This window comes from Emydura macquarii, unplaced genomic scaffold, assembly GCF_026122565.2.
Source record: "Emydura macquarii macquarii isolate MOO-44397 ecotype Brisbane River unplaced genomic scaffold, CSIRO-AGI_Emac_v2 contig_75, whole genome shotgun sequence".
NCBI classification, from domain to species: Eukaryota; Metazoa; Chordata; order Testudines; family Chelidae; genus Emydura; species Emydura macquarii.
Window position 1 is genome coordinate 2,133,451 of NW_027130212.1, and position 22,322 is coordinate 2,155,772.

Here is a 22,322-nt window from a genome sequence, read left to right on the forward strand (position 1 = left end):
TAGCAGTCATAACGACATGGCAGTACCAAGTACCCATGGGATCTTTGGGCTGATCCGGTCAGGTGTGAGGGCCAGAAATATGGCCCAAGGATCTGCTGGCCACTCCACCACAGTAGCCACATGTTCAAATGTCACCAAGAAGGCTTTGGGGTTATCCTCTGTGGCCATCTTTATTAGCTTGACCAGGATCCCTGACCCTCCCAGAGGTCCCTGGTTCCTGATCAGTGATGGCTCCTGAAGGTTGTTGCCATCTGCAGGACCAAGAGTTCTTGCTACTCTTGGTAATATGTGGTCAGGTCTCGAATGAATTGAAGATAGTACTCCTGTTGCAGCTGAGCAGCTTGCTTCTGATGTTGTACAGGCAGCTGTTGTAGAAATTGGCTGTGTTGCAGATGTGGATTGGCTGCCTGTTGATACCGTCTCTCCACCAACCATTTCAGGAGTTTCTCCACATCTATGTCGCCTTTTTGTGAAGGTTTTTTGTTTCTCTGCTGGCCTTCCTTATGTCCTTCATCAGGATTGGGCCACCATACCCAGATTCTCCACCAGGTCTGAATGGAGGCAGGCCTCCATACCTACTGTTAAGAGACTGTGGTGGCAGTTCCATCCAGGTAGGGGAACCAAGACCGCCCACTTCCCTGGATTCTGACCCAGAGTTCCTCTTGGGTGCCATAAGGAAGGCATCTGACACTTGAAGTCCAGCTAACACCATCCCTTGGTTCTCTTCCTTCCTTGGCTTGCGTCATGGCCCATGGGTGGGGAGTCCTGGCATCATGCATAAGTCCTCCTCTTGGGGATACTTTCCTGGCATAACACTCTGTAGCAGTGAGTGCAAGTCTATATGTCTCTGCCTGCCACCCTCCTGTGATGAAAGAGACTCCCTTGCAAGCTCCTCCTCCAACTGAAGCATGCAAGCAGGCCTGCCAGGGTGGGGCTTCCTGTATCCAAAGTTGTTCCAGTCCCCCTATCTCCCAAGTGCAGGATTTATCAACCCCATCCCATGCTCACAATGTAGTGTCTCAGTTGTTGAGAGTTTTCCTTGTCTTTAGTGATGTGTAGTTCTTTTTCTGACAATATAGATATCTGGATACCTGTATTTTAAAAAGTGATTAGAGATACAGAGTGCTGAATTTTTCAGCCCTCAATCTGAGACACGAAAAAAGAGTGGGTGCCTAGCACTTTCTGAAAATCAAGCCTTTTTAAAGATGACTAAAGTCAAGCACCCAAACAAGATGCACCTAAAATCATTAGTAATTTTTTACAACCTAGGGCTGAGTATTCTTTATCTTGTTTAGTGAATGTTCAGATTTAAAGGCCCTCTATTTATGACTACCACTGTTTGAGTTTACTGTGAGGGGTTAGTATGTTTCTCATCAGACATTGGGTTCACCTCAAACAGGAGATTAGAAACCTTAAATGGAAATTTCTTGTTAGATAACATAGTGATTTCATTATTGTGATTAGATATCATTGTGCTGACATTATTATGCACTTTTTCTCTATGTCTTACCTGGAGTCTGATTACGCCATGTTCACTCATAATGAGTAATATTTTATCCTTATAAATATCCCCATTGCAATCGATGGAATTATGTATGTAGTAAAATACTACTCCAAGTAAGAAAGAATGATGGAATCTGGCTCATGGAAATCAATGAGACTACTCACCAAATAAGGTGCTACTTTATGTGAGTAAAGTGAGCAGAATTGTGATCTTACTGACGGACAAATCTCAAGATGCTTGGAGATTTGGTGTGATTAAGCAACTAAAAGACTGGCCTATCTGAACCTTTGAAATCTTTGAAACTGGGCTGGAAATCTGCTAATACTAGCAGTACGTATGATATTTCAACACTTCTACTTTCAATTTTGGATGAACAGAAGTGAAGATGCACAGAAATGAAAATAGAAAACTTTTTCACAGATCAAAAGAAGTTAATTTCAGTTTCAGGTTGCTTTTCACTTTATTGAATCTAATCAATCCACTCCTCATCTAACTTTCTCACTGTACAGATGTAGGGAAGATATGGATGTATTTTCATTATTTCTCTATTGTTTTTCATTACTGTAATCTTCACATAGTTTAATATTGTAAAGAGCCACTGTATGGGAAGAATTTACTCTAATTTGTTTGGTAATGATGTGCAGGCCTTTTCTGACATTTCTTTCAAAAGTCCTACTTTCTCTGGCTGTGAGTGTGGCTAATGGTAATAGTGTGAGGTTGTTTGTAAATTTGTCTCTTCTCTGGAGTTGCATCAAGCACTGTTCTGTCAAAGTCTGTTAGTGATTTCTAGCCTTCCCAGTATAAAACCATTAGAGTTTCCTCAGGGAATGGAACACAGAGTTATTCCTACACTAGACTGAGAGCTAGATAATATTCTTATTCAACATATTTTTTGTGTTCTTTTGTAGGATTCCCTTGAGTTCAAAACATGGCATGTTTGCTATGGCTATTACATCACTATTTTGTGGATGCTGTCAACTTAATATATTTCTTGTTGACACTTTGGATAAGCATTTTTCTGAGGACACAATACTGACTGGATTCCTAGCCATGGATTGTATACTCATAGCATAAGACAGATATGAATTCACCTAGCTCTTTAAGATCTTAGTGCCCTCTAAACTGCTCTCCTTTAGCTCTCTTCTGATAGTCAACAAAGGAGTTTCTTACTAAAAATGCACTAACGTGGCTATTTCTAGCTCTCTGTGGACTGTAATTTTGTTTAGGATTATGTTTTGCATTTTTGCATCCTTTTTATGTATTTGCCATTTCTCTATAAGATTCTCAGTGACCTGGAGCAAGTTCTTAGAGGAAAAAATGGTTACCTTCCATAACTGTTATTCTCTGAGATTTGTTGCTCATGTCCATTCCAAGTAGGTGTGCACGCGCTGCATGCACAGATCGCTGGAAAGTTTTCCCTCAGAAGTACCCATAGGGTCAGCATTGGAGCCCCCTGGAGTCGAGCCTTCATGGCATTCTATATAGGGCCCTGCCAACCCACCACCCCCTCAGTTCCTTCTTGCCGGTCAGCTCTGACAGAAGGGTAGTTGGGTGGGTCTTGGAATGGACATGAGCAACACATCTCGAAGAACAACCGTTATGAAAGGTAGGTAATCGTTTTTTCTTCTTTGAGTGTTTGCTCATGTTGATTCCAAGTAGGTGACTCCCTAGCCAAATCAATGGAGATGGGGTCAGAGCTTAGAGAACTATGGACTGAAATACTGCTCTGCCGAACTCAGCATTGTTCCTGGCCTGCTGGGTGATAGCATAGTGAGCAGTAAAAGTATGTATGGTGGACCACGTTGCCACTCTACAGATGTCTTGAATTGGTACCTGGGCCAGATAGGCAGCGGAAGAGACCTGTGCCCTAGTTGAATGTGCCATAAGCTTAGGAGCCAGCACTTCCACCAGCTCGTAACAGGTCTCAGTGCATGAGGTAATCCATGAAGAAATCCTCTGAGATGAAATTTATCCTTTCTGCCAGTGCTACGAAGAGCTGAGAAGTCTTCCTGAATGGCTTTGTTCTTTCTATATAGAAGGCCAAGGCCCTTCTAATGTCCAGTGAATGAAACCTGTGATCTCGACTGTTAGCATGCAGTTTCGGGTAGAAAACCGGTAGGAAGATATCCTGATTCAGGTGGAACTGGGACACCACCTTAGGTAGGAATGCAGGGTGAGGATAGAGTTTGACCTTATCCTTAAAGAAGGAGGCTCCGACGTTAGTGCTCTGAGTTTGGAGACCCTTCTGGCCAAAGTGATAGCCACCAGAAAAAACACCTTCCAGGATAAGTATAGTAAGGAGCATGTTGCTAGAGGTTCAAACATGGGGCCTGTCAGCTGCGAGAAGACGAGGTTGAGGTCCCACTAAGGAAGTGATCAATGAGTGGGAGGGTATAGTCTGTCTAGGTCTTTCAGGAACCAAGACACCAAGGAACTGGCAAAAAAACAAGCACCCTGCTTCACCAGGATGGAAGGCTGAGATAGCTGCTAGGTCTACCTGAATTGAGGAGCGTGCCAGACCCTGTTGTTTCAAGTGTAACAGACAGGATCACAGGGACTGAAGTGACTTGGCCCGACAACCCCATTGGCTGGTCCAAGATGAGAATCTTTCCACTTGGCCAGGTAAGTAGTTCTTATGGAGGGTTTCCTACTACCTAAGAGTACCTCCCTCTCTGGCTCAGAGAATGTTAGCTCCAGGGGGTTCAGCCATGGAGCTTCCACACTGTGTGATGAAGAGCTCCTAGGCTGGGATGGAGTAAGGCCCCGTGATCCTGAGTAATGAGGTCTGGTAGCAGCAGGAAGGTAACTGGGAGTCCACTGAAAGGTTGAGTAGTGTGGTGAACCAGGGCTGCCAAGGCCAGGCTGGAGCTAACAGGATCACTGACGCCCTGTACCGCTTGATGTTTTGCAATACCCTGTGAATGAGAAGGGTAAGTGGGAAAGCATAAAACAGCTGTCCCGTCCATGGAATGAGAAACGCATCCACAATTGACCCAGGGCTGTGCTTCTGAAAGGAGCAGAATTGAAAGCACTTCCTGTTGGAGTGCATGGCAAATAGGTCCACTTGGAGAACTCCCCACCTCTGGAAGACAGTGTTCAATACGTGCGGATGGATGGACCACTGGTAAGTGAGAAACAATCTGCTGAGAATGTCTGATAGCATGTTCTGAGCCCCAGGCAAGTACGATGTCTCCAGGTGTATTGATCGAGCATTGAAGAAGTCCCAAAGCCTGAGGGCTTCCTGACACAGGGGAAAGGAGTGTGCTCCCCCCAGTCTGTTAATATAAAACATCACTGCCATGTTGTCTGTTAGGACCAATACCACCTTGCCCTCCAGACGATCTTGGAAAGTCTGACAGGCTAGACGCACAGCTCTAAGCTCTGTCACACTGATATGAAGCAGGAGTTCCGACTGGAACCAAAGGCCCTGCGTCCTCATGTCCCCCAAGTGTGTTCCCCACCCCACTGCTGAGGCATCTGTCACCAGACATATAGATGGCTGGGGGGCCGCAAGAGAACGCCTACGCAAACATTGTCTGGGTTGCACCACCAACTCAGGGATTCTAGCACTGACGAAAGGGAGGAACAATCCTGTCTAAACTGTGGCACGCTGGGCGGTACACTGATGCTAAGCAAGCTTGAAGGGGCCTGAGGAGCAGTCTCGTGTGTTGCACCACATTTGTGCATGATTCCATGTGTCCCAGAAGCCTTAGGCAATTATGGGCCGTAGTGTGTGAATAGAGACACAGATTCTGTGTGATGCCCCGAATGGTATGGAAACGAACCTCTGGAAGGTACACTCTGGCTTGATCTGCATCCAGTACATCTCCAATGAATTCTATTTGCATGGTGGGCGTGATAGTCAACTTCTGCACACTGAGGATAAGGCCCAACGTGTTGAATGTGGTCCTTATGAACTTCATGTCTCTTTCCACTTGGTCCCTGATATGACCAGGGACCAGCCAGTCCTCAAGGTGGAGAAACACTTAGACTCTCCTCCTCTTCAGAAATGCCGCTACCACTGCCATACCCTTGGTGAAAACCTGGGGAGCTGCTGACAGGCCAAAGGGCAGGACCGTGAATTGGTAATACACTTGGTTGACAACAAAACAGAGAAATAGCTTGTGGGCTGGGAAGATAGCCACATGGAAATAAGTGTCTTTCAAATCGAGGGCAGCGTACCAATAGCCTGGATCCAGAAACAGGATAATTGAGGCCAGGGTAACCATCCAAAACTTCAACTTCTTTATGTATCTGTTGAGATTTTGCAGGTCAAGAATAGGGCAGAGCCCCCCTTTTGCCTTCAGGATTAGGAAGTAATGGGAATAGAAACCCCTTCCCCAGAGATCCTGAGGAACCTCCTCTACCGCTCCCACTTCTAAGAGTGCCTGCACCTTCTACTGAAGGAGTTGCTCATAAGAGGGGGCCCTGACAGGGGACAGGGAGAGGGAAGGATGTTGGGAAGGTGGCTGTGAGGAGAATTGGAGGGAGTAACCCAGTTTCACAGTGCGAAGAACCTACTGGTCCAAGGTGATCTGGGACCACGCAGTGTGAAAATGGGATAGCTGGTGCAAATCTAAAGGCAATGGATACAGGAAAATGAACATTACACCGTCCTCGAGCGCATCTTCAAAAAGTTCTGCTTGCCCCCTGAGGAGTGCCTCGCTTGCCCGGGATCTCTACTAGATGAGGGATTTTGGGGCCTCTGCCTGTTGTTACTTCTACCCCTACTGCGATTATTGTCTGCCTGGAAGAGCTCTTGTAAAACCCCAGTAATGGCTGTGGTCTAAAAGGTCTCCTTTGAGGAGCTGGGGTATGGAGCCCCAAAGACCCGAGTGTGGCTCGTGAGTCTTTCAGATTGTGCAGTTTATCGTCGGTCTGAGATGAAAAAAGGGCTGGCCCCTTGAACGGGAGGTCCTGGATGGTGGTCTGGACCTCATGAGGGAGTCCTGACACTTGAAGTCAGAAGCTCCGTCTCATTGCCACCCCCAATGACATTGTCTGAGCAGCTGCATCGGCACTGTCCAGTGCGGCCTGCAGGAGGATCTTTGTTACTGCTTTCCCCTCCTTAACGTGGCCATCAAACTCCACTTTAGAGTCAGGAGGCAAACTTTTCCATAGATAGCCAAGAATTAAAGGCATATCTACTAAGGATAGCCTTCTGGTTTGCTATCCAAAGTTCAACCCCCTGATAGAATATATTTTCCTCCTGAAGAGGTCCAATTTCTTAGCCTCCTTCACCTTCGGGGTAGGACCCTATTGACACTGGCACACTCTCTCATTAGTGGCTGCTACCACCAGTGAACTGGGAGGTGGGTGAGTATAAAAGTGTTCACGCCCCTTTGAGGGACAAAATAATTCCTCTCTACCATTTTGGCTGTAGGGGCCAGAGAGGTGGTGTTGTCGCCATGGGATCTGCTCCCTCCACAATCTTCCCCACCTGAAGGCCCATATTTCATGTGACCCTGCAGAGTAGCTCCTGATGGGCCCTACTGTCATCAGGTATTGGAGTAGGTAAGGCCTCTGCCACCGCCTCAGCCAGCGACGAAGAAGATGACGCCCTGATCCCTGGGTCCTGCACTCGCAAAGAAGTCCCCAGTGCTGGATCCTTGTCCTCATTACCAGGATCCTGTATGATGGCGGCACTGGTGCTGAAATCTGAGTTTTCCACCGTGTCACGCAGAGCACTAGCCACTGAATGGGAGGGCTGATTCCTCACTTTCGATGCAAGTGAGTGGGATCTGGCTGAGAGGGCTTGGTGGAAGGCCCATAGTGTCCAAAAGGGCCACTGCGAGGGCATCTGCCACTGTGGTGCTCAAGGCACTGCAAAGGGTTGAGCCTCTCGATGTCGCTATCCACCATGGTGCCGGCTCTCCCGTGAGACATCCGAGTCCAATGAAAAATGCTCTCTCCTTGGAGTCTATGGAGGAGCACTGGGGAGCGGTGCCGAAGAGACCTAGACCTAGCCCTGTACAGTACCACTGATCTCTTCGATGCTGGCTCCTGTCTATGATGAGTGGCCGGTGGTGGTGCCGTCTCTTTAATAAGGTTTCTGGCCACCTCAAAGGTTTTGGAGTGGAGGGAAGCTGAATGTCCTCCTACTGTCTCTATGTGGAGAGTCAACTGGTTCCAGACTCAATGAGATCCTTCTCTATCCCGGAGTCAACAGAACTGTTGAAGCCGGCTCAGTGCTTGAGTGGCACTAGAGTGCTGGAGTCGCACTCTACTGGCCTCTGCCACTGAAGACTTAGGTGTCAGAGAACTCCCCCTGCCTGTCTTAGACTTCTTCTGCGGCACTGGAGGGTGGGATCAGTGCTGATGATCTCCTTGCATCGGGCCCTTCGGTGCTGGGGAGGCATGCCAGTTCCAAAAGTCTTTCATAGTGGTGTACTGAGAGTCTCCAGCAAGCCTACATTTGCCCTCCCACACCCTGCCTCATGCATACCTCCCACTCCCACAAAGGACAGGAAGAGTCCCAGAGCCATCCCCCAGCTTCCCCAGGGAGGAGGGATCTGTGCCTGTGTGGGGGGCATGAGGTCTGGGAGGGGGTGCAGGAGCAGCCGTCCCTCAGCCTCCCCTGCCCCCCGCACCTACCTGCCGCTCCAGCCCTGCAGCCCAGCGCTGGCTCAGACAGGGCGACCTCACCCCTCCGTCCTGGAGATGGGGGGGGGGGTGCGGGCCAGCTCTTCAGGATGTGCAGGGGGTGGGGGACTCTGGAGGAGCTGGTTCCCCTGTCCCCTGCGTGTCATGAAGGGCCAGCCCGGCACCCCCGTAGACCGGTGCCCGGGGGCCTGGCCTCTCCCACCATCCCCATTGGTATGCTACTGGTCTTTTGGTGCTGAGTCCTTTCTCACCCACTCTTTGACAGTGGCCAGGGCACTGCACACTGATGCAGAGGAGCTCTATTCTGCAGGATGAAGGGTAGCCTCCATTAAGAAGAATTTTACTCTTTGACTGAGTTCCTTCTGAATCTTGGGCTTGAATGCTCTGCAAATTTTGCACTTTTCATGTTGATGAGACTCCCTGAGACATTTAAGGCAGGCAGCATGTGGGTCCTCTCGTGGCATAGGCTTCAGGCAGGACTGACAGGGCTTGAAGCTGGGTATACCCCATCCCCGGAGGGGAAGAGGAGGTTAACAACTGATAAATGGGAATATCTATCCATGCTACAGAAAAACAACAAAGAACTATTAAACCAACTATTTACAGGTACTTAAGTCAAACAACTGGAGATGGAAGCACTTGCTAAGCAAAAGAACAGTGTTTTAGCAACCGTCACAGGCAGTAAGAAGGAACTGAGGGGGCAGAGGGTCGGCAGAGCCCTATATAGAGCGCTATGAAGGCACGATTCCAGTGGGCTCCAGTGCTGACCCTACGGGTATTTCTGAGGAAATCAACATGAGCAAGCACTCGAAGAAGAACTAGATTTTTCGTAGTCTTCTGCCTTTGGGATCACATCATCTATCAAACCATTGATAACTGTTTACAGGTAATCTGGTAAAGGTGGCAGTTGAAGTTCTGTCTTGTGTTAGATGCACCAATATGGATGACTGTCTGCAGATTTCCTGTTTCAGAGAGCACTGATACTTTCAATGCTTCTTTTAGGATGTATAGTCTTTTGTTTTTTCTTCTAGATTTGACTGAAAACAAATGAGTCTGGGCTGAAAAGGCCTTCATGGATGCACTGGGGAATCTTTTTATCTTGGAGATATCACCCAAGGGTTCTAATTAACACTGGAGCACTTAGCTTCTATTGAGGTCTCCACCTGAGACACTAGCTAGTTCAGGGTGCTTTGAGAACCTCTAACCTGAAACAGATTTTCAGGTCCAACATACAGAAAAGTTGTTTCCTTGCAGCTAGGCCTGGTGAAGTGAGGTTGAAGTTACTGGCACTCAAAAAAAAATAAAAATAAATAAAATCAAACATAGCATTTGAACAATTTTTCAATGAGTTTTAACTGTATGGGAAATTTAAAAATTCTGTGTTATATCATTAAGATCATAATCAACAAAAAAAGGTCAGGCATATATACTAAATTTCTTAGATGACCCATTTTAAAATTTATATTTACTCAAACTGGTTAACAGATTTACTTCTAAATTTTCAGAAAATTAATTCTATACTCAAAAAGTAGATGCTGTAATTTTGAGGAAGATACTCTATTCTTCACAGGTAACAAAGTGGTGGAATTCCTGCTTTAAGTGCAAATCTCAATTCAGCCTTAACTATGGAGCCATGGCCAGCATCTCCACAACATAGAGATTAAGGAAAAATTATCTTTCTCTGCAGCATGGCACTATGTTCTAGGTGGCACTGAGGCACAGGCACTTGGTCTGGGAGAACTGTGAGGTCGAAAAACCTCTGAGAACTATGGGAGTTCCACCTGTTTTGGGCTAAAAGTATGAAATCTAAGAGTAGAAATGCAGCCAAATGATAATTTCACAGAAGTTGAATTACATTACATCATTTCTTTTCTCTCTTCAACACCAATGCACTGTGCTCCACTTAAAGAAATTCTTATTAGAACATTAACAACTTGGCATCTGGGACATAAATGTACATCAGCAGTCATAACTAGAGGCTCCTTAAATTTCAACTTTCTTTATAAAATGAGTATTATATGAAGAGAGATCTGATTTGTTGTCAAAAGATCTGACTGTGTGAGTAACTGCTGGCCTAAGTACAATGGTCAGAACTTTTTAGCAAATTGCCCATCAAAAGATCATTCTGGTCATTCTGTGGAGGAAAAAATGATTGAAAACATCCTATTAAAATATTTTCCCAAGCATTTAAAAAATTCCTTTCATACTGAAATGCTACAGAATTCTACTACCATTTTATTGGAGATTTACTTGATAGCTACAAGTGAGGACTCTCATTCTTAGTTAATGCTGCCACTGGCAGCCTTTCCAGCTTAGTTCCATTGGAACGGACCAGTGGGGCAAAAAAACACATAAGTATTTTAAAACCTATTACTTTATTTTTACTGATGAAACATACATTTCCCTGGAAACAAGAATAGGAACTGGAAGCCAACAACTGACACTGACACTATTTCTTAGTTGAATGTATTGCTTAAAAAGTGGTCTCATTCTGAAAATAACATATTTTCGTTCATCTGATCTCTTTCCTCTGATCTTGAGTTATACATGCTCACTATTGACTAAAATAAGTTTTTACTACTTTTTGGTTGCTGGCAGAACTGAAGAGAGGACGGTTACTTACCTCTCATAACTGTTGTTCTTTGAGATATCTTGACCAAGTCCATTCCATTGTAGATGTGTACGCACCCACATGCACGGTTACCAGAATTTTTTCCCCTTAGCAGTATCTGTGAGGCTTGCTCCTTCTGGAGACCCGCACTCATGCAGTGGTATATGTCGTGCCACCAGCCCTGAGTCCCCTTAGTTTCTTCTCACCATCAACTCCAACGGCAGGGACAGAGGACAGGTCATGGAATGGACATTAGCAATACATTTCGAAAAACAACAGTTATGAAAGGTAAGTAACTCATGTGCTTGCTCAATTCCATTCTAGGTGACTCACCAGCAGTATCCTTTCAGGTGAGTTCAGAGTTCATGGACATGCCATCTGCAGCACTACTCTCCTGACACTGGTGTTGTTCCGAGCCTGCTGGATGATGGTATAGTGGGATGAGATTCCAGTAGCTGCTTTACAGATGTCTTGCATCAATACCTGTGTTGAGGCTTGTGCTCTGGTTGAATGGTCTGTGACAATCCCCAGCTGAGGTATGTTCACCTGCTCATAACAGAGTCTAATGAAGGAAGATATTCATGAGGAAATTCTCTGAGAGCAAATGGGCAGCCTCTTCATCCTCTCCTCCACTGCGATAAGAAGTTGTGTGGTCTTACGAATGTAGAGTGGTCTTTCAATGTAGAAGTTCAATGCTCACCTAATGTTGAGATTGTGCCATTTATGCTCCTCTTTGGAACTATGCAGCTATGGAAAGAACCCTGGCAGAAAAATGTCTTGATTGCTGTGAAACTGGAACACCACCTTGGGCAGGAAGGCCAGGTGTGTTTGCAGCTGGACCTTGTCCTTGTAAAACACTGTATATAGAGGCTCTGAAGTCAGTGCTCTTATCTCAAAAACTCTTCAAGCTGAAGTGATTGCTACCAGGAAGGTCACCTTCCAGGGGAGAAGCAATAAAGGGCAGGTCACTAAGCACTCAAAAGAGGGGCCATGAGTCTTGCAGAACTAAGTTCAGATAGTAGGGTTGTATTGGTTGCAAACCTGAGAGTAAAGTCTATATAGGCCTTTAAGGAATTTGATGTTATGTAGTGGGAAAACACTGACCTCCGTTGGACTGGAGGGTGAAAGGCTGAAACAGCTACTAGGTGAACCTTTATCGATGAAACCACTAGTCCTTCCCCCTTAACATGCAATAAGTAGTCCAGTATTGTCTGGAACAAGGCAGGATTTCTTGGCTTGATGACCAGCAGGCAAATCTTTTTCATTTGGCCAAATACGAAATTTTGGTAGAGGGCTTCCTGCTCCTCATCAGGACCTGTTGGACCTAAGATGAACACACCTGTTCATCTGTGTTTAACCACTTAGCCTCCACACCGTCAGATGCAAGGATACTAAGTCTGGGTGTAGGAACTGGCCGTGGCTTGCGACAGCAAGTTGGGTCAAAATGGGAGCTCTATCAAGGGGGGAAAGGGACAGCTGATAGCTCCAGCAATGTGCTGAACCAGTGCTGATTCAGTCACGCAGGAGCTATTAAGATTATATCTGCCTTGTCTCTCTTGATCTTCAGTAGGACCCTGTGAATCAGCGGTATTGGTGGGAAGGCATACATGAAGTGCCTCTGTCCATAAGAGAAGAAATGTCTCAGATAGCGATCCCTCATCGAGCCCGTGGACTGAGAAAAACTGATGGCATTTCTTGTTCAGACTGGATGTGAAGAGGTCCACTCGGGGAACTCCCCACCTTTTGAAGATCATACCAACCACCCAAGGATGAAGTGACCATTCGTGGCGAGGTAAGAGGGACCTGCTGAGAAGGTTCGCTATGGTGTTCCTGGCCCCTGGGAGGTGATGTAAGCCCAAAGCTTGATTCTGTTTTATTGATTCTATGTGAAATACCCTTATTCTTTTGGTACGTGACAAACCACCACACCAGTCTCTGTGAGGCTTTGCATTTTGAGTACATAGGGTGATCTGTTCACTATTGATAAGTTTGTTTGAAACCACCATCTGTTTGTCTGAAACTAACATCTGGTCATTGATTATCCTGTTTGTAAAGTTACCAAAGATCATTCTGTGAAATTGTTGCTATTGTTGAAGAACATATGTTTTAAGATCACTACTTGAAGTAACATCAGCAAATGTTCTGAAATAGAAAGATTCAATGTGTGGCAGATGGCCGGCTTCCCTCTAGTGGGTCTCGCACTTCACCTCTCATAGTGGGCCAGGGAGTCGCCCGTCACCCTGTCTCCCCAGGGAGGGGGGTAGGGACCCGGGCCTGCCCGCTCCTCTGGGTCCCAGCCCAGGGGCCCTATGAGTAGCAGCTATGAGCTGCTGGCACTGTATTCGCAGCTGCAGTCTTTTTCCCCTGGACTACTTTTCCCCCCTCAGTCCTTCTGGCCTCTCGGCCCTGTTTCCTTGCTGCCCAAACTGGGCTCAGTATCTCTCTTGGGACTCCTCCGCTCTTCCACACCTCTACTGTACTCCTGTCTGCTCCTCAGCTCCTCGTAGCACAGCACACCTACTCCTCCAGCTTGTGCCCTGTTTCTCTGAAACAATGGGCTTTTATCAGGCACCTGGCTGGGCCTTAATTGGCCTCAGTTGCTCCTAATTGCCCTCTATTGACTCTGGCTAGTCTGTAGGGAATAAAGCCCTGAGCATTCTGGGGCTTACATACCTCCCATCGTGCACTCTCCTACTGCCCTCTGCCCTTGCTATATCACAAATGTTAAATGAGGATGTTTTGTAATAATAGTGAATGTATTAGATAAAAAGAAATGTTATTGTTTCTGAAGGACTTTGTGTCTTCCAGTTACAAGTTTTAAGTAAATGTTAAGAGATTAGGGTGTGAATAGATGAATGAGTGATGTGTGTATGTGAGACCAGAGAGTGACGGGAAAAGGCACCAGCCTCAGATGTTCAAGGGACTGAAGATAACATCTTTCACAACCCAGATGGCCGAAGACTATTCACCCTGATGACCTCGGGATCCGCCTCGAAGGACGAAAACAAGACGAACTATGAAAAATAACAATGATCATGCTTGCAAAACATGGGTGATTGATAATCACACCAGGATGCAGATGCAGTATGACGAAGCAGAACCCATGGAGTGGCATAAGAGCGTACCCCTATAAAAAGGGGATGAAAAGATGAGGACTTTGGGTTTGGTTCTACAATCAACCTCCAGGAGCATCGGTGTGCACCGACAGACCCCTGCTCCCTCCCTCTTGCTTAGCGACCTGACCAGTGGACTAACACGAGCAAATGAGGCTGGTAACTATACTCCATCTTTGTAGAACTTTGTGTGTGTGTAGGCAATTACTTTTTGAAATTTTTGTATTCACAATAAACATGGTGTATTGCCTTGACCCCCTGAATAAGATCCTGCTGTTTATTATATAAGTATAGGATAGGACGCCAGGATATGAAAATTGGTACGAATGGCAATGTACCATAAGTGTGTAGCTGCTTGACACAGGTCCGATGAGTGAGCTCCTCTTTGCCTGTTAATGTAAAACATCGCAGCAGTGTTGTTCATTAGAACTTGGACCACTTTGTCCACCATATAGGGGAGGAATACATGGCAGGCCAGGCGTATCGCCTTTAGTTCACTGACATTTATGTGGAGGCTGCGATCCAGGTTCCTTGGGTGCTGAGATTTTTGTTGATGTGCGCTCTCCAACCCAGTTCTGAGGCATCGGAGACCAGGGTAACCGAAGGAACTAGCCCTTTGAAGGGCACAAGCTGCAACACTGATTGCGGGTCGGACCACTAGCTCATTCAAGTAATGGTAAATCTGTACTCCCTGGCGTATCACGTATATGGCCACCACTGCCATGCATTTTGTAAATACCATTTGAGTGGACAAGAGGCCAAAGGGCAGTGCTGTAAACTGATAGTGGGAATGGCCCACCATGAACCTGAGGAATCTCCTGTGGCTAGGGAAGATCCAGATGTGTAAATATGCATCTTTTAGATTAAGGGCAGCATACCAGTCTCCTGGATCCAGTAAGTGGATGATGGATGCTAGGGAAACTATATGGAACTTCAATCTCTTGAGATATTTGTTGAGATGCTGCAGGTCTAGGATGGGTCTGAGACTAACTTTTGCTTTGGGAATAAGGAAGTATAGGGAATATAACCCCTCTCCTTTCATGTCTGAAGGAACTTTCTCCATGGCTCTTACCCTCAGAAGGGTTTCCACCTCCTGATCGAGAAGTTGCTCATGAAAAGGGTCCCTGAAGAGGGACAGGAAGAAAGGGCTGTGGGGAGGGCATGAGGAAAATTGCAGGGTGTAGCCTGCTGAGATGATGTTGAAGACCTAGAGGTCTGACATAATTCAGGCCCATTCAGGGAAGAAGGAAGAAAGGTGGTTCAGAAATGAATGGGCAGAAGGATTTTGAGTGGAGACTGTAATGTCGTCCAGCTTCTTTGAGTCCTTATTTTTTGGGGTCAAAACTAAATTGGTCTTGCCTATCCCTCTCATTGGCAGGGGCCACCACAAGGGATCCCTGGAGAGGATGTGTAAAAAGGCACTTAAATCACTTAGCCAGGGCATAATACTTCTTTTCAGCTCTCTTTAATGTTGGTGGCAAAGAGGATGGCATTTGTCACAGGGCATGAACCACCTCGAGCACCCCTTCATATAAAGGAAATGCAAGCTGAGCTGGCACCACAGATGCCAGTACATCAAAGAGGTTGTCTGAGGTGTCCTTGAGTTCCTCTGCCTCGATGCACAGGTTGGAGGACACCTCTAGAGGAGCTCTTGGTGGGCCCAGAAGTCATCCAGTGAGATTGAGGGCTCCATGATGGTGACCGCTTCATCGGGGAATGAGGAGGACAGTAATGCTAGGGTACGGGGTGGGATCTCTTTCTCCTGTGTTTGGGCTGATGTGGTCACTCACTCCTGAGGTTCAGTTCCTCAATCTGATGCTGAAACCTGAGTCTCTTCCGGGGTTATCGGCACCGTTGAGTGCTTTCCCGATGAGTGGTGAGAATAGGGACCTGGTGCCATGGAGAACCACCCAGGGTTCCAATATGACTACTGGACGTGCCATTGTCCCTGGGGCCAAGCAGATGCTGGAGGGCCCATACAGAACCCCTGCGCCCTTGAGTGCTGGTATTGGCTGGGTCAGGGGCTAGGCTCCTCTTTGGAATACAAGGAGTAGGACTCTTCACACAGAGACTGAGGAGGAGCTGACAGTGCCTCAACTTGGCTACAATGTGGTACTAGGTGGTGCCGCAAGAAGGAAGACTGGTGCCACGATCTCTGGGATTGGTGGTGCCCCAATGGTGCTGTTATTGTGGGGACGCAGGGCCAATGGTACTTCATATTCAATGGCATGAGCGTGGGGCTCCAGAGGGTGCTAGAGCTGGTGCTACAGATACTGCTAAGAGAAAAAAATTCCGGTAACTGTGCACGTGGGCGCACACACATCTAGAATGGAATCAGCATGAGCAAGCACTCGAAGAAGAACCAATACAGTTCAGAAAGGCTGAACTGAATTTTGTTCCTTCTTGTTCATTATCTGCAGAACTGTTTAATAAGATCTAGCTACTAGACAAATAATTTACACAGGTGTAAACCCAGTGAGGGCATTGTGTTTGCATGATTACTGAGCACATAACTGAAAGAAAATAGGGTTAAATGAATGTAGCTGAGGGCCTTATGTGGCCTGAAGAATATATGTTACTGATGATAATATAAAAGAAGAAAGGAACGTAGTATAGTTTTCATGGAGGCAGATTAATGACTGTAGCTGGGAGCCTAGAAGAAAGACAAGGAAGGAAGGTAACGAAGTCAGGGAGGCAGCACTAGAGAATGGAAATCCCCCCCATGAATACTGTTGACTTCCTTGGTTAAAAACAGATGTTTAAAAAAACTAGCAAAATAAAATCAACAACAACCTACCATTTTTGTATTTTAAATATTTTCTTTCCCTCCGAGATTCTCTTTTTTGGGCTGTTCTGTAGGTTGAATCCCTATATGACATTACATTTGTGACTTTTGACACCGTGGAATTAAATGGAAGGAGTGATTTAAAATCTGTTAAAAATCTGCAGGAAAGGTGTTAATGGACATGAGATATTCCCAGGATTGTCACCATCCACTTTGAGGAATTATTTCTGTGATTATTTATGTTTAATTAAGAGTTTTACATGTATTCTGAAGCAAAAGACCCCAAGACACGCTATCTGTGGGGTCATAAAGTGCCTCCACAAATTTCTTGGACACAGATGGAAAAAGGGGCCATTGTTTTCATATTTGACTTCATTTTTCCTAACTTTGTTAATCTAAAAAATCTGTTGCATTGACATAAAAATACACTGTAATACATTCCCTTTGAGATGAACCTTTCGATCTCATAAAGCTGTCATTTCTAGTCAATACTGATGATATAAAGTATTTGTTTGGCATGATGAACACTGACATCTTTGTTGCTATTGGGCACAGTGTGAAAATCAGAGAAAATATCACATATTAAATAGATAGTCCATCTTTGCCCATCAGTAAATGACTTTGGTCAGGATGAGTGAAGGTGCTTTAGCACAAGTGACAGCCATTTGTTCAAAAGGGTAAGCAAGATGCTCAACACTGACAGCAAAGGTCATTCCGTTCATGGAAACTGCACAGAGATTCTGACTGTTCCAAAGCTGTTAATACAACAAACACACCAACATTGGGGGCAGCATTTAAAAGAAAAATTGCTCATAAAACCTATAGAATAAAAAGAGTGATATAAGAAAAAAAAGCTGATACAGCTGCCAGTTATTTTTATTCTAGATGTGAGCAGATCCACTGACGTTAAGAAGATTACTCATCTGCTTGAAGTTAAGGATGTATGTACATTTTTGTAGGAATCAGGGTTCACGTTTCAAAATTTTGCCTTACTGTTAGTGTCATAGGGATTAAAAATAAAAGCAAAACAAAACACACACACACCCCACACACACTTTTCAGAACTAGGTAACATCTTGTATTGGAGGATGGGCTCACAGATAGCTACAGTGAATATTGTAAAGAGTTTTTGAGTATCTTCTGGCAAAATATTCAGATCCTTTAAAAAATCTTCTATAGAATTCCTATAGAATGTTAATTTCACACCCACTTTAGGCTTTGCAAAAATAGATGTCAAGATAACTAATTAGTTCCACAATCATAATTGCAATAATTACCCATATCAAAGAAACTATATGCAACATGTTCAAATAGTCTGACTTCTCCTTAATGCTAATAAAGTTTACGTGAGAGTACTGACAAGATACCTCCCTACATAATTGCAAAAGCATGTGCATAAAATGAAACATACTCTATCTCCATTCAGATGTTGGTTATCTGGACTGCCTTGTATACATAAGTATAGAACTTTATTACCACTCATGCAGGTATTTTGTTTTTGTTTCAGTTGTTGCAATTATAACAGTTATAAACAACTGTAAATGGATAAACTTATGTTTCACTAGCTATATCTATATACTATTAAACAATTCCAAATATATCAAACTTATAAGGGAAATTGGTTTTCCTTTCTTCTGTTTTTCATAAGATTCTATTACATTTTCTACATTTTTCCCTGCAGAAGAAAGGTTTTTCATCAATTTATATGGCAAAGGCCAGAAGGGACCATTGTGATCATCCAGTCTGACCTCCTGTATAACACAGGCCATAGAATTTCCCCAAAATATTTCCCAGAGCATATCTTTTTTCTTACAGCCCATCTGTTTCTCCATTTTGTCCTGCCATGAAATCATAGTGCTGAACTGTGATATCATAATATTTCTGTGACAAGCAGATTGATGTCATAACACATTCCCTTTCACTGCAGGATCAAACAGAAGTAGAAACTGGACTGTGAGGGAGTTGAGCCTCTGTTAAGACCCAAATAAATTTCAATTTCCATGGACTTACACTGATGAAGCGCACAAACCAACACCCTGCTTACACCAAGACTTGATCTGATCCTAAACTATTCTTACTAAGTTACGTGGCATGCTTCTTAACTGTATATATATACAAGAAATAGCACTTTTAATATCAACAGATCATTTCTGATAATATGGGACAAGCCATTAATGTAAATGCCTAAGACATTTCTTGAAAATATGTTTTTAAAAAAATCCACTAAGAATGTAGTAGGTTGATTGTTTTTAGCAGCTGATAAGATAACAGGAAGGAAAAAAACCAATTTGTTAATTATTTGAAATATTTCCAGTGATATATCAAATCTATAGCTCATTTGGAGTCAATACTACATTAGTGAAACCAGTGTTGTTCATATATTCAGATTCTGTGTTAAACACAGGTGTTGATATGACAATACTTTTCTCCATTGGCCTTGATATATATTTAGCAAGGTTTAAATTTCAGTGTAATGCATTATTTGTGTAATTTATAGCATACATAAAACTTCTGTGAAAATTACATGCTGTAAATGTTTAGCACCTGATTTTTTAATTTAAATATTACTGCCATTTATTTTATTTTGATCTTATTATCAAATATATCAGTTCAACATCTGGACTAAAACTTTGAAAACTCATAGTTCTAAAATTAAGTTGTGTTTTAGTTATAGCAGATCAGAAAATATCTGAAACACACTAAAAACTAATGTATGTCCATTGAGTGAATTAAATTAATCAAATTAGACTATTGCTGAAAATGCTGCATGAGGATTGGTAAATGGTGCCTCAAATTTCAGTTTGAAATAATTTTTAAAAGTTAAATTTTAACTCTCAAGAAGCTAATAACCAAAACACCTCTAACCTTGACTCCCATATAGTTTTGCTTTAAAAAATAGTAATACCAAATTAGGTAAAAACTTGTGCATGTAAGAAACTTTATTTACAGGAATAGTCACGTTTGCAGAGTAGGACTCTTAGACCTTTATACACTAGTACCTTAAAAATGAACTAAAGATATTAAATCAAAAGAACCCTATTTAATGGCTTGATCTTGCAAGGTGCTGTGTATACTACCTGCTCAAGCAAAGCACTTAATTTAAAGCATGAGTAGTTCCATTGACTTGGACTGAACCCCAGGATCCCAATACATGAATAAACTTACAACAGACAACATAAACAATTAAAAAAATAAAATGTACAGAGGTACAGCAAGCGCATTTCTGATTAACAACAATCTCTCTTATTAACTGCCAGCGCCTGAGTTTGGGGTTCTGTGTTTCTTCTGCAATTATGGATGACTTCACTAATATCAATAGTAATGAAAGGAAAGGGACCGGAACTGTCTTTCTGTGGTGTTTTTACAATGCATAGCAGAATTGGGTGCTGGCCCATGACTGGGGATCCTAGGCACTACAATAATATAAATAATAATAAAAATAATAATAAAAATAACAACTCCTTCTCCAGTTTAGGGGGTTATAAATCCAATCTGGAGTCTCAAATTCTTGACAGTTAAAAACGTTTTCAGTTCTCAATCAGCTTAAGTTCAGAGACTACAGCAAGAACCAAACAGCACACAAGTTAAATACAATAAGCAGAAAACAACCAATTCAATATTAGACTATGTTTTTAAATTAACTTACCTGTAATAATGTTTGGCTTTGGTGGCATGCTGAACTCATACGATGTTGGTTCAGAATAACCCAGTCTATTGGCAGCAGTAATTTGAACTTCATAACCCATGGTCCACTGCAGATGCTCTAAAATGATGTGGTCTCTACTACCCTGTACTCTTTTCTCTAGCCATTGATCTTCCTTATCTTTCTGTAAAAATGGAAATATTAGTTTTAATATATTACAAATTCATGTAATAAGGCCAAAATGGTTAAGGTTGCATAACCAAAATTAAGCTCCAAATATATGAAACCTCCTTTTCAAAGGTTTTGATCTCTTATTGTCCATTTTGCCTTCAATATAAGTTGTAGATGATCAGCTCCTCTGAAAATTAGGAGATTTTTAACTCTGGTCCCTAAATATGGATTTAAGGACATAGCATTAGGCACCTAAGTTTGAAAATTTTATTCTAAATTTGTATTTTCTTCAAGTACTGATGTCTGTTGTAAAGTAAAAAAGAATCACAATTTATATGTTCTTGTAAAAACAAGAAACTGTTTCATTTAGAATAAAAAAGTTTCAATTATTTGTATTATAATCAATGATTTTTAAAAGCAAATTCCCATTATAAACAAAATTGACCAGTTAGTGAATGCAATGAATAAATTCTCATAAAAACATAGTTGTGACTACATCTGTCCTCAGTCTGAGTGCAGAACTCTGAACAATGATGGAAATTCAGTGGCCCAAAGTTAACACTGAAGCAAACAGAACATCCCATTGAAGTAGGTTATGAACTCATTTATAACATCCTGCAGGATATATAATCTCATATACAGTATATTTTACAATTTTCTGAATTCAAACCTTTCATGATTGCTAACTTTCACATGGAGCATCTAATTTAATTACATGTAATTAAATAATCAGTGTAAATCTCCTTATTTTTATTGAAGTTAAACATGTATGTAAGGTCCTCATCAATGAAAATAGCAAAAGTTATTTGATATAAATTATTTTAAGTGTAAGAGATGGATATATCAAAATATTCTTTTGAGATCAGAAGGTACTCAAGTCAAACTATAAAAAATAAATATATAAACATGTTTTGGCACTAGACATGCTGGGAACTTGGCTGGGGAAGTAGGCTGCAGTCACCCCTGAAAGTAGAGAGGTGTGTTAGAGCTACGAATGTCAATAGTTTGCCATTACTCCCTGACATGAGAGAGTTTGGGCTGGTAAACTCAGAGGAGATCCAGAAGATAAATAGGGAAGTAGGAAGGAGTCAAGGAAAATAGCAACAGGATCTGGGAGCTAGCAGACCACAGTTGCCAGATATAGGGTCCCTGGACTGGAACTCGGAATAGTGGGTGAGTCCGGTTTTCCCTACCAGCCACTGGGAAAGCAGCACTTGATCTGGCCTTGGACTGGAAGGCTGACTGGAACAGCAAGTAGACTGCTGATCCAGTGGGACTCTGATACCCTGGAAGAGGAGGACTATCGTGACCTGGCCGGAGAGCTGAGTTACAAACAAGGAGCACCCTGAGCCCCAGAGAAAGAGAGAGACCACAGGGCAAGGAAAGCGGCGTTGGACTTTAGTGCAGTTAATCTCCAGACATGGTCACAAAGAGGCACCTTAGTGGTGAGCGTGTACCCTGTGACATGTATATTATTTCCAAAAGAAGAAAGGAAGGAATCCAAGGACTGAACCGAAAGACAACATTATGTGGGAAAGATTAGTAGTTGTTTCTAACACAAATTGGAAACAATTAGAGTAAAGGAAAAATGGGAAGACTGAGCTGCCTGAGATTCCATCAATCTTTGCCACCTCATCCTTCCTTAAACACAGATAAAACTGTTCTTTCCTGTGTTCAGAGCCCACCAGTGGCATCTTAGGAAATGAGAGAAAAAGAAGAGGAGAAGATTCTTTTACAATCACTAATATTTCATATGAATTTTCAAGTGTCCTTTACTCAGGGGAGTACTGACCAATATTCTCAGGCTAATTTCTTTGCTGGAGTGTGTGTGAAAGTGTGTGAAATTCACTCACTCTTTCTATAAATGTTTATGCTAAGGCCCTTTAATTGGT

At 43.4% G+C, this 22,322-nt stretch overlaps 1 protein-coding gene across 4 annotated transcripts in view; it reads right to left on the reverse strand.

Moving 5' to 3' along the window:
- NCAM2 (neural cell adhesion molecule 2) overlaps positions 1-22,322 on the reverse strand; it is a 503,301-nt gene that overhangs the window by 48,670 nt on the left and 432,309 nt on the right. For 3 of the 4 annotated variants that reach the window (XM_067543086.1, XM_067543105.1, XM_067543094.1), the window contains exon 15: positions 20,263-20,443. In XM_067543086.1, the coding sequence (XP_067399187.1) occupies positions 20,263-20,443 (181 nt within the window). Of the gene's footprint in view, positions 1-19,545; positions 20,030-20,262; positions 20,444-22,322 lie in introns of those variants that run through there. The other variant, XM_067543101.1, reaches the window with a different exon arrangement.